Source organism: Pecten maximus, chromosome 3 (genome assembly GCF_902652985.1).
Source record: "Pecten maximus chromosome 3, xPecMax1.1, whole genome shotgun sequence".
NCBI classification, from domain to species: Eukaryota; Metazoa; Mollusca; class Bivalvia; order Pectinida; family Pectinidae; genus Pecten; species Pecten maximus.
Window position 1 is genome coordinate 32,510,918 of NC_047017.1, and position 14,026 is coordinate 32,524,943.

Consider the following 14,026-nt stretch of genomic DNA (forward strand, 5'->3'; position numbering starts at 1 on the left):
GCAACACAGCATCAGTCAGTTTCAAATTCTTGCAAATTTCTCTCATCTGCCTTAGCCACAAGATTTACAAAACTTGAATTTACATGAAATAAAACCTTTACCTGCTCAGCATTTCATACAGTACAACCTTATAATCATTGCTCACTCTCAAAAATGCAAATTCAACTATCTAGTATTTCCTACCTCTACAAACACTGCCAACAACAACTTAGTTTGGGAGATGAATAAATATTCTTGTATCTAATATGCACAAAATAAAATATATAAGTTTATGAATTTCAGTTTGGACAAGAAAACAAAGATTGAAGAATACTGGGGAATTCTTTACCAAGGAATTCAAACTTAGGCCTACCCTGAAATTAGAGCTTACAAAGGAATTCAAACTTAATTTATGATTTACTTAACTAAATGACATTGGGCTGATTGTGAACCATACTTGATTATCAATGTGACCCGAGAAGCTTAAAAGTACCTAGTGAGAAGTGTTATAGGGTTTCGGAAAGCTATATATTCTCATGATGTTTTTAGATTTCTGACAGTATAACGTATGATACTGATGGGTGTTGGACAGTACTAAAAAATACCTTTGTGACCTGGGTGGCCTGTGGGTAGTTGCCCTTACAGATACACATGTTGAGAAGGGATTCAGGGGAGGACAGCATCAGTGGAATGATCCCTGTTGGGTAACGATGAGGTCCTTTCCATCGACTTGAGTGACGACTGCGTGACCTTCGTCTTCGCCTCTGACCTTCAAACCCACTGTCTGTCTGAAACTCATTCTCCTGACTTGGACTAGATCTGCTACCTAGAAATAAGCATACATATGTCCCTCAAGGAATATACAAACTGTGTGAATCCATACGAGATGTAGCATTACATTTGATTGGTCAATGATAATGGTCAGTGACCATATAACCATGATATTAATATTAGCTGTAATATCACCATACATATTGCCACAGTTTCACAACAAGGGAGAATTAAACCCTAATAAGCAGGTTTTTTTTTTTTAAATGAACAGATATCTCTTATAAGGTATAAGTAAATATTAAGTAGTGGTTAAAACAGTTACTGTAAACAGGACTTTTTATTCAAGATAATTGGGTGTGTAGATAGGGCGTGGTTACCTGTACAACCTGTGGGGTATGTAGATAGGGCGTGGTTACCTGTACAACCTGTGGGGTGTGTAGATAGGGCGTGGTTACCTGTACTACCTATTGAGTGTGTGTAGATAGGGCGTAGTTACCTGTACTACTTATGGGGGTATGTAGATAGGGCGTGGTTAACTGTACTACCCGTGGGGGTATGTAGATAGGGCGTGGTTACCTGTATTACCCGTGGGGGTGTGTAGATAGGGCATGGTTACATATACTACCCGTGGAGGTATGTAGATAGGGCGTGGTTACCTGTACTACCCGTGGGGGTATGTAGATAGGGTGTGGTTACCTGTACTACCCGTGGAGGTATGTAGATAGGGTGTGGTTACCTGTACTACCCGTGGAGGTATGTAGATAGGGCGTGGTTACCTGTACTACCTATTGAGTGTGTGTAGATAGGGCGTGGTTACCTGTACTACCCGTGGGTGTGTAGATAGGGCGTGGTTACCTGTACTACCCGTGGGGGTATGTAGATAGGGCGTGGTTACCTGTACTACCTATTGAGTGTGTGTAGATAGGGCGTGGTTACCTGTACTACCTATTGAGTGTATGTAGATAGGGCGTGGTTACCTGTACTACCCGTGGGTGTGTAGATAGGGTGTGGTTACCTGTACTACCCGTGGGTGTGTAGATAGGGCGTAGTTACCTGTACTACTTATGGGGGTATGTAGATAGGGCGTGGTTAACTGTACTACCCGTGGGTGTGTAGATAGGGCGTGGTCACCTGTACTACCCGTGGAGGTATGTAGATAGGGTTTGTTACCTGTATTACCCGTGGAGGTATGTAGATAGGGCGTGGTTACCTGTACTACCCGTGGAGGTATGTAGATAGGGCTTGGTTACCTGTACTACCTATTGAGTGTGTGTAGATAGGGCGTGGTTATCTGTACTACTTATGGGGGTATGTAGATAGGGCGTGGTAATCTGTACTACCCGTGGGGTATGTAGATAGGGCGTGGTTACCTGTACTACCTATTGAGTGTGTGTAGATAGGGCGTGGTTACCTGTATTACCCGTGGAGGTATGCAGTTAGGGCGTGGTTACCTGTACTACCCGTGGAGGTATGTAGATAGGGCGTGGTTACCTGTACTACCCGTGGGGGTATGTAGATAGGGCGTGGTTACCTGTACTACCTATTGAGTGTGTGTAGATAGGGCGTGGTTACCTGTACTACCCGTGGAGGTATGTAGATAGGGCGTGGTTACCTGTACTACCTATTGAGTGTGTGTAGATAGGGCGTGGTTACCTGTACTACCCGTGGGGGTATGTAGATAGGGCGTGGTTACCTGTACTACCCGTGGGGGTATGTAGATCGGGCGTGGTTACCTGTATTACCTATTGAGTGTGTGTAGATAGGGCGTGGTTACCTGTACTACCCGTGGGTGTGTAGATAGAGCATGGTTACCTGTACTACCCGTGGGGATATGTAGATAGGGCGTGGTTACCTGTACTACCTATTCGGTGTGTGTAGATAGGGCGTAGTTACCTGTACTACCCGTGGAGGTATGTAGATAGGGCGTGGTTACCTGTACTACCCGTGGAGATATGTAGATAGGGCGTGGTTACCTGTTGTACCTATTCGGTGTGTGTAGATAGGGCGTAGTTACCTGTACGACCTGTGGAGGTATGTAGATAGGGCGTGGTTATCTGTATTACCTATTGAGTGTGTGTAGATAGGGCGTGGTTACCTGTACTACTTGTGGGTGTGTGTCTCCGATTGACCAGCTGACTTTCCATTATGTGGCCCCCGACACCTTGGTCTTCCTCCCACTTGTCATCAGTGACACTGACAGCCTCCAGTAACACCTGTCCTACTGACAGAGGAATACTGTCATGACACACTAACTGGAACCGCCATTGTGCTTCATGGACATACTGTGTTAGCTGAGCAATCCTCTTCTTTATAAGTGTGGAATCAATGCTAGATTGAACCATGTGGCTGAGAGGCTGCTCCAGTCGTGTATCTATCATACCCTCACAGTCTGTAGTACATTGGCTCATATTTCCAACACTTTTCTCATTTTCTGAATCCTTTCCTAACACTTTAAACCGAGCAGCACTTAGATCCAGTAGGCAGTCTTTTAACATGGCAAGGATATCTCTTACCAGATATTCATTGGTAAGGAAGCCAAATCTGGCTCCTCCGGATATACTGTCAACACTGTGAGCACTGCATGTACCATTCTCTGATGCTTTCTGGGCCAATTCTATGTCTGCCTTGTGTAGCACTTTAGCTTTGAAGTCTTTCTTATTCTTTTCCGTCATTATATGCCTCTTTGTATCACTAGTATTGACATTATTTTCTGCTTCCTTCCTTACTTCTGTATTAGTTATTTTATGGTTAGGTATGACTCTTTCAATGAATGGCTCATCATAAGCACTGCCAACATGGGAGGACCGTGGAACTGAATTGAACAAGTTCAGAAGTTTGATTTTTAAACAGAGGCCCTCTTTTCCTCAGGAAGTGGTGACTCGCTTTCTTCTGAAACTAAACTTAAGGGCTGCGAGTCTTCGTCTAATGTGTTATTACGACTGCTATCATAGTCTGCTGCCTCATCACTGTCTGTCTCCACCACGGAGCTCTCTTGAATGTCTTCATGAGTAACGAACAAAAGTGAAAATATATTTTCTAAAATTTCCAATCGAAATGTCAATGGCTGCAGACGAGCAAGGTAACGTCTGGCCTTGTTCAGCTTGTCTGTGACGTTTTTAGTGTAGACAGTCTGGAAGTTTTCACTGGTTTTCTTGTTGTTAGCTGTTAACACCATTTTTAGACTTTTTAACACTGTCATCTACTGGTATGTCACTGAATGACTTTTGGTGTGCTGGTTGTATAGGATTGACCAGTCGACTGTCTGCGTATTCAGCACAGAAGTAGATAGTCTCCATCACATTTCTCACCACACAGAATCCACTGTATATACTCATATCTCTCCACCTCTCGATGTGTACATCTGGTAGATTCTCAGACTTTGAAGGATCTTCTTCTTTTGAAGCAAACCTGACAAATTTCACCTTCTTTTTGGATTTATGACCTATTGATAAAAAAAAAGGATGAGGTATGTCTTTACAAAGGTTAAACCAAGGAAACTGATACTAACTAAGATGAGGGATGTTTTGACCGAAACAATCTCTGTATTTACACTAGTATTATAAATGGTATATTATCGATGTTTTGACCGAAACAATCTCTGTATTTACACTAGTATTATAAATGGTATATTATCAACTTCATGTACTTACATCACTCACATAAGAAAACTTCTTTGTTTAATTATCTGCATCCAATTAAAAAGTCCCCAAATGATAAAAGCACTAATTTCGACTCTGATCATTATAAAATGACTTCATCCTTCAGCTCTATCAGCCAGTGAGAGTGAATGAAGATTATGAGTGACTTCCCTTTCATACCTGTCTCCTCCTGTAGAGGGCTCTTCTGAAGGAGTTGGAAGACTTCCTCCTGATCAAGGGAGGCTATTCTGGTGGACTGGTGGAGAACAAACAGCACTGAATGTGTCTCTAACCCGAGGAACATATCTGCTGCACGCTTCTGGTGATTGGGAAGTCCATCCTCATTCTCCTTAATCAGTGGTCTGAACAGCAATAATTACTGGTACACATGCCTGTCAAACCTCTTTTTTTCCAGAGAGGTAAGGGGCTGTCATTTTATTCTAAAGTGTTACGTTGGAATTCCTGATACTTCTTAAACCTTACAACCATATAGGCTATATAACTACATGTGAATTCAGTTATTGACACAGAATTTTAGAACAACTCAGATAAACAATATTGCAACATTATTTTGTCAAATAAAAGTACTATTATTACACATATATTTTTAAGACAATAACAATGTTGCACACACTCCTCCCCAAATTTCTGATTTGAAAAGATAACAAATGAGCTAAGGACATGACAGACTACTGGTACATGTATAGAAACATCACCGACTTACACCACAGACTTACTTTGTATGATCTATACATCCCAGACTTACTTTGTATGATCTATACACCACAGACTTACTTTGTATGATCTACACATCCCAGACTTACTTTGTATGGTCTATACATCACAGACTTACTTTGTATGATCTACACATCACAGACTTACTTTGTATGATCTATACATCCCAGACTTACTTTGTATGATCTATACATCACAGACTTACTTTGTATGATCTATACATGCCAGACTTACTTTGTATGGTCTACACATCCCAGACTTACTTTGTATGATCTATACACCACAGACTTACTTTGTATGGTCTACACATCCCAGACTTACTTTGTATGATCTATACACCACAGACTTACTTTGTATGATCTATACACCACAGACTTACTTTGTATGATCTATACATCACAGACTTACTTTGTATGGTCTATACATCACAGACTTACTTTGTATGATCTACACATCCCAGACTTACTTTGTATGATCTATACACCACAGACTTACTTTGTATGGTCTACACATCCCAGACTTACTTTGTATGATCTATACACCACAGACTTACTTTGTATGGTCTATACATCACAGACTTACTTTGTATGATCTACACATCACAGACTTACTTTGTATGGTCTATACATCACAGACTTACTTTGTATGATCTACACATCACAGACTTACTTTGTATGATCTATACACCACAGACTTACTTTGTATGATCTATACACCACAGACTTACTTTGTATGATCTATACACCACAGACTTACTTTGTATGATCTACACATCCCAGACTTACTTTGTATGATCTACACATCACAGACTTACTTTGTATGGTCTATACATCCCAGACTTACTTTGTATGATCTATAGATCCCAGACTTACTTTGTATGATCTATACATCACAGACTTACTTTGTATGATCTATACATCACAGACTTACACCATAGACTTACTTTGTATGGTCTATACATCACAGACTTACTTTGTATGGTCTATACATCACAGACTTACTTTGTATGGTCTATACATCACAGACTTACTTTGTATGATCTACACATCCCAGACTTACTTTGTATGGTCTACACATCCCAGACTTACTTTGTATGGTCTATACATCCTAGACTTACTTTGTATGATCTATACACCACAGACTTACTTTGTATGGTCTATACATCACAGACTTACTTTGTATGGTTTATACATCCCAGACTTACTTTGTATGATCTACACAACCAAGATTTACTTTGTATGATCTATACATCACAGACTTACTTTGTATGATCTACACATCACAGACTTACTTTGTCTGATCTATACATCACAGACTTACTTTGTATGGTCTACACATCCCAGACTTACTTTGTATGATCTACACATCACAGACTTACTTTGTATGGTCTATACATGCCAGACTTACTTTGTATGATCTATACATCACAGACTTACTTTGTATGATCTATACATCACAGACTTACTTTGTATCATCTACACATCACAGACTTACTTTGTATGATCTATACATCACAGACTTACTTTGTATGGTCTATACATCCCAGACTTACTTTGTATGATCTATACATCCCAGACCTACTTTGTATGATCTACACATCACAGATTTACTTTGTATGATCTACACAACCAAGATTTACTTTGTATGGTCTACACATCCCAGACTTACTTTGTATAATCTATACATCACAGACTTACTTTGTATGATCTACACATCCCAGACTTACTTTGTATGATCTTCACATCACAGACTTACTTTGTATGATCTATACATCACAGACTTACTTTGTATGATCTACACATCACAGACTTACTTTGTATGATCTATACATCCCAGACTTACTTTGTATGATCTATACATCACTGACTTACTTTGTATGATCTATACATCACAGACTTACTTTGTATGGTCTATACATCCCAGACTTACTTTGTATGATCTATACATCCCAGACCTACTTTGTATGATCTACACATCACATATTTACTTTGTATGATCTACACAACCAAGATTTACTTTGTATGGTCTATACATCACAGACTTACTTTGTATGGTCTATACATCACAGACTTACTTTGTATGATCTACACATCCCAGACTTACTTTGTATGATCTTCACATCACAGACTTACTTTGTATGGTCTATACATCCCAGACTTACTTTGTATGGTCTATACATCACAGACTTACTTTGTATGGTCTACACATCCCAGACTTACTTTGTATGGTCTATACATCACATACTTACTTTGTATGGTCTATACATCCCAGACTTACTTTGTATGGTCTATACATCCCAGACTTACTTTGTATGGTCTACACATCCCAGACTTACTTTGTATGGTCTATACATCACAGACTTACTTTGTATGGTCTATACATCCCAGACTTACTTTGTATGGTCTATACATCACAGACTTACTTTGTATGGTCTACACATCCCAGACTTACTTTGTATGGTCTATACATCACATACTTACTTTGTATGGTCTATACATCCCAGACTTACTTTGTATGGTCTATACATCCCAGACTTACTTTGTATGGTCTACACATCCCAGACTTACTTTGTATGGTCTACACATCCCAGACTTACTTTGTATGGTCTATACATCCCAGACTTACTTTGTATGATCTAGATACCACATACTTACTTTGTATGGTCTATAATTCCAAGACTTACTTTGTATGGTCTATAATTCCAAGACTTACTTTGTATGATCTATAATTCTAAGACTTACTTTGTATGATTTATAAATCCCAGACTTACTTTGTACGGTCCAGACACCATTGTATGAGGTCAATCTGGTAGGAAAGCTTGCTACAGCCAGCCTCCAGTGCTGGATGCTGGAACTGGACCTGGGTAAAAATCATGAAATTATTAGTATCTGACTGAAAGAAAAATAGCATTGGGATAGACATATAAAAGCTGTATAAGATAAGTCAGGTTATCATTATCACCTGAATGTCTATTTTTACTAATCATATCTCAATTATAATATTAAAAAGTTTCAAATTGATTATTAGTGGATTATGGCCATTGAAGTGTCAGAGCAAAACATTATGTGTCCATAATGTAATAATATTATACAAAAGGATACTTTTTTAACAACTCAGAGATACAAGTGGGATTGTCCCTGTGAAACTGTCAGTGGTACAAACCCGATCATCCCACAGTGTGTTTAGTAGTATTTTGGCCTGTGTGCATGATTTACAAAAAGACCAGCCATGTAGTAGAAGTAGTGGTTTCAGGGGCCACAACTCTTTGGGTTTTAACAATTCTGTCAACTCATCAAATAAACTGCTCTTTATCAAGGTAGTGGCAATGTCCTAAAAAAACAGAGAAAAAAAATGGAGATTCATAGAAAAACAAGTGACAAGTGTTCCCATATAACAAGTAAGTAAGATAACATAAAAAGTTAAAACAGATTTACAGTCAATAAGAATTAATATATACCTCAGGCCACACCAACGAGAGGTAATTTTTTTTAATTTTATATTATTTTTTATTTTCCACAAATTAGGAGCGGGCAGTATAAAATATGGTAAAATACAGTATTGTTTCTCAAAAATACAGATTTTTTTTACATATTTTTTTACATAATTTGTTCGAATTGATTATAAAGATTTTTTTTTTTAAACTTAAAATAAAATATAAGTTTAATATCTATGCTAGCCTGCCATAGTGTAATCATAGCATAACACAGCGACATCAAATACAAGAGATCCCAGAGGGATCTTGGCGCCCACCATTGAATGATCTTCATAGGTTCCATGTCAGATTGATCTTTTCTCTACTTTTCCCTTCATTTTACTAATCTGTGCAAATTGAGACATCCCTCCAGTACTTTTCAAACAAGGGAATCCTAGCTCAGAAATAGTGATAACAAACTTCAATTGTCAAAATCCAAGATGGCTGCCTGTCGGCCATGTTGTTTTTTCCCGATTGGTCTCAAATTGCAATATGCATAACTAGGCACCAAGGGAAACTTACATATGAAATTTCAGAAAGATCCATTCAGTACATTCTCAGAAATAGTGATAACAAACTTCAATTGTCAAAATCCAAGATGGCTGCCTGTCAGCCATGTTGTTTTCTGATTGGTCTCAAAACGCAATATGCATAACTAGGCACCAAGGGAAACTTACGTATGAAATTTGAGAAAGATCCCTTAAATACTTTCTCAGAAATAGTGATAACAAACTTCAATTGTCAAAATCCAAGATGGCTGCCTGTCGGCCATGTTGTTTTCAGATTGGTCTCAAAACGCAATATGCATAACTAGGCACCAAGGGAAACTTACATATGAAATTTGAGAAAGATCCCTTAAATACTTTCTCAGAAATAGTGATAACAAACTTCAACTGTCAAAATCCAAGATGGCTGCCTGTCGGCCATGTTGTTTTCAGATTGGTCTCAAAACGCAATATACATAACAAGGCACCAAGGGAAACTTACATATGAAATTTCAGAAAGATCCATTCTGTACATTCTCAGAAATAGCGATAACAAACTTCAATTGTCAAAATCCAAGATGGCTTCCTGTCGGCCATGTTATTTTCAGATTGGTCTCAAAACGCAATATGCATAACTAGGCACCAAAGGAAACTCACATATGAAATTTGAGAAAGATCCCTTAAATACTTTCACAGAAATAGTGATAACAAACTTCAACTATCAAAATCCAAGATGGCTGCCTGTCGGCCATGTTGTTTTCAGATTGGTCTCAAAACGCAATATACATAACAAGGCACCAAGGGAAACTTACATATGAAATTTCAGAAAGATCCATTCTGTACATTCTCAGAAATAGCGATAACAAACTTCAATTGTCAAAATCCAAGATGGCTTCCTGTCGGCCATGTTGTTTTCAGATTGGTCTCAAAACGCAATATGCATAACTAGGCACCAAAGGAAACTTACATATGAAATTTCAGAAAGATCCATTCAGTACATTCTCAGAAATAGTGATAACAAACTTCAATTGTCAAAATCCAAGATGGCTGCCTGTCGGCCATGTTGTTTTTTCCGATTGGTCTCAAATTGCAATATGCATAACTAGGCACCAAGGGAAACTTACATATGAAATTTCAGAAAGATCCATTCAGTACATTCTCAGAAATAGTGATAACAAACTTCAATTGTCAAAATCCAAGATGGCTGCCTGTCAGCCATGTTGTTTTCTGATTGGTCTCAAAACGCAATATGCATAACTAGGCACCAAGGGGAAACTTACGTATGAAATTTGAGAAAGATCCCTTAAATACTTTCTCAGAAATAGTGATAACAAACTTCAATTGTCAAAATCCAAGATGGCTGCCTGTCGGCCATGTTGTTTTCAGATTGGTCTCAAAACGCAATATGCATAACTAGGCACCAAGGGAAACTTACATATGAAATTTGAGAAAGATCCCTTAAATACTTTCTCAGAAATAGTGATAACAAACTTCAACTGTCAAAATCCAAGATGGCTGCCTGTCGGCCATGTTGTTTTCAGATTGGTCTCAAAACGCAATATACATAACAAGGCACCAAGGGAAACTTACATATGAAATTTCAGAAAGATCCATTCTGTACATTCTCAGAAATAGCGATAACAAACTTCAATTGTCAAAATCCAAGATGGCTTCCTGTCGGCCATGTTGTTTTCAGATTGGTCTCAAAACGCAATATGCATAACTAGGCACCAAAGGAAACTCACATATGAAATTTGAGAAAGATCCCTTAAATACTTTCTCAGAAATAGTGATAACAAACTTCAACTATCAAAATCCAAGATGGCTGCCTGTCGGCCATGTTGTTTTCAGATTGGTCTCAAAACGCAATATACATAACAAGGCACCAAGGGAAACTTACATATGAAATTTCAGAAAGATCCATTCTGTACATTCTCAGAAATAGCGATAACAAACTTCAATTGTCAAAATCCAAGATGGCTTCCTGTCGGCCATGTTGTTTTCAGATTGGTCTCAAAACGCAATATGCATAACTAGGCACCAAAGGAAACTTACATATGAAATTTCAGAAAGATCCATTCAGTACATTCTCAGAAATAGTGATAACAAACTTCAATTGTCAAAATCCAAGATGGCTGCCTGTCGGCCATGTTGTTTTTTCCGATTGGTCTCAAATTGCAATATGCATAACTAGGCACCAAGGGGAACCTACATATGAAATTTGAGAAAGATCCATTCAGTACTTTCTCAGAAATAGTGATAACAAACTTCAATTGTCAAAATCCAAGATGGCTGCCTGTCGGCCATGTTGTTATTCGATTGGTCTCAAAACGCAATATGCATAACTAGGCACCAAGGGGAACCTTCATATGAAATTTGAGAATGATCCCTTCAGTACTTTCTCAGAAATAGCGATAACAAACTTCAATTGTCAAAATCCAAGATGGCTGCCTGTCGGCCATGTTGTTTTCTGATTGGTCTCAAAAAGCAATATGCATAACTAGGCACCAAGGGGAACCTACATATGAAATTTGAGAAAGATCCCTTCAGTACTTTCTGAGAAATAGCGATAACAAGAAATGTTTACGGACAGACGGACGGACGGACGGAGGGACAGACGGACGGACGGAGGGGCGGATGGACGGACGGAGGGGCGGACGGACGGACCACGGACCACGGACGCAGGGCGATTTGAATAGTCCACCATCTGATGATGGTGGGCTAAAAATAGAATAAAAAAGTATTACATCGTAACAGTAAAAGCAAATTACATAAACTTATAAACTTCCACTTTTAACTTGTGTAAATAAAACATACCACTCTAATTATATAACTGTATCTTCATTGACTAGACATTTATAGACTAGAATAAATTTACATCGGGTACACCAATGCAATGACATTTTCTCGGAATTAATACATTTACAATTATATCATTTTTCATCTGATTTCAACTATTCACAATCATCCACATATTAAATCAATACAATTTCATCAGTCAAGCAATGTCAGAATGCATACATTTTGTAGCACACTGTAATATTGGTATACCTTCCAATATATTGTTACAGACTACTATATACCTACATTGTATTTGTTTAACTGTGTGTGAGAGTTATAACTTTATTATCTATCCTTACATGAAGAACTGATTTGTTATCAAATACCCTGCATTTGGAAACAAAAGGATATGGATAAAGAAGATTCATGTTATATACATAATCACTTTTTCTCAAATTTTATGCAAAAATGGACAATTGGTATTACAATATTTAAAACGAGAAAATGTTTGTGAAACATGAATATATGATGCTTTGATAAAAATATGAACATTTCCATCCAAATTATGAGGTTTTCACCTCAGAATATTTTCAAAAAGATGAAAAGAGTAACTCTATCAAGTTTCAATTCAATCGTGTCAATAGCTTTGTCAAAAAAAATTTAACATTACCAGGATGTGGTATTAAAGATATATTCTTCACATTTTCCCTACATGTTCTGATTGATAATAGTCAGCTTCAGAGCTTGACGAAGTTTCAGTTCAGTCAGATGTGGTTAACTTTGTCAGATGTGGACATCAATACAAAAGTTAACTTGGGTAAACGCAGTGTTGGATGAACGAGACAAACACTTAATTTCCCAATCACTATCGTGGGCATATTAAACACCCATTTTTACGATTATTTCATCACATCGCCAAAAAAACATGTACTTTTTTTGTGTTTTGATGAATTCAAACACTTTATTTACTTACTCTTTGTTTACAAACGCAGGAATGACCCAATTTGAGGAGAACACTAACTTTTGAAACAGACAAAAATATATCTGGATTCGTCAGAACGGTCGTTGTGGAAAACAGGAGCAGTAATATTTTTATTTTATTTTTCCGTGTTCCTGTCCAAATCGCGAGCAGTAAATCCGACAAACTACTAATCAAATTGGAGTGGCCTCAGGCACTTGTGAAACTTCTCAAAACTACTCTCTACTTAACATATTTACTATATAGTCGAGGGGGCTCTAATGACTGTTACTTACTATTATGGTCTTCAGGAAATGTTGTTGTCTTTTTAAACAAAGAACAAGTAACCAATGTAAACGTATCTTGACATCAGAGTTTTTTATCCAATGAATGAATTGTCTGCCATTCTCATCAAGACTGGTGTCGTTATGATTACCAGTCGGTACACATTTGTTTTCCAGCTCCGATTCCAATTTACAGAATTCCTCGATCAAATATGTATTCTTTTTCCCAACCATGGATGACAGAAGTCGTTCCCTGCTCAGCACACTGCCATCACATACAGAAAGCTCAATAAATCTTGTGAAGAGCTCTCTCAAAGGGGCATAATTCTGATATGGTTCTGGATCGTACAATGCTAGTAACTCATACACTGTTTGTATTTTGGTTTCCCTAGATACTGAAATTTCCTCTCTGTCACAGAAATTGGAATACCGATCCAAAACACTATTTATTCCCTGTAAGTAAATGTTATGCAGAATGTCATTGTTTTTCTTTAAGAAGGTATGCTTCTCTGACAAGATTGCACGTATAACAGCATGTCCCAAGATAGGTTGTTCCAGCAGCTTGGACTGGAGAAATTCTTGAAGATCTGATGAGAGTGTGACAGAAGTAGATTTGCTTCCACTAGTCACGGAGGCTTCAGTAATACATTTATGATAGCTGTATAAATCCTGCAATGAATATAGAAAAATAAAATCTTGATATTGTTGAAACTGTAAAGCAACGAGTGAGCCTGTATCGCTCACCTATTACTAAACAAATTTCTGTGGACTTCATTAATCAAATTCATCAAAATTGCTCAAAAACTTTTGGAAGTTAATGCAATGTTGCTCTAGGTAATTCATAAAGCTTAAAATAAAATTTCCCATTTTCACACATTTTGTAGCACTTCATTTCAGCATATTACTGGCCAGGGGAACCTGGT

The 14,026-nt window shown here is 37.9% G+C and overlaps 1 protein-coding gene across 1 annotated transcript in view; it reads right to left on the reverse strand.

The window, feature by feature from the left end:
* Positions 1 to 14,026, reverse strand: part of LOC117322718 (zinc finger FYVE domain-containing protein 26-like) — a 48,302-nt gene that overhangs the window by 32,212 nt on the left and 2,064 nt on the right. Inside the window, 8 exon segments of the mRNA XM_033877657.1 lie at positions 585 to 805; positions 2,846 to 3,608; positions 3,611 to 3,992; positions 3,994 to 4,192; positions 4,569 to 4,750; positions 7,894 to 7,982; positions 8,286 to 8,453; positions 13,116 to 13,772. Of these exon segments, the coding sequence (XP_033733548.1) occupies positions 585 to 805; positions 2,846 to 3,608; positions 3,611 to 3,992; positions 3,994 to 4,192; positions 4,569 to 4,750; positions 7,894 to 7,982; positions 8,286 to 8,453; positions 13,116 to 13,772 (2,661 nt within the window).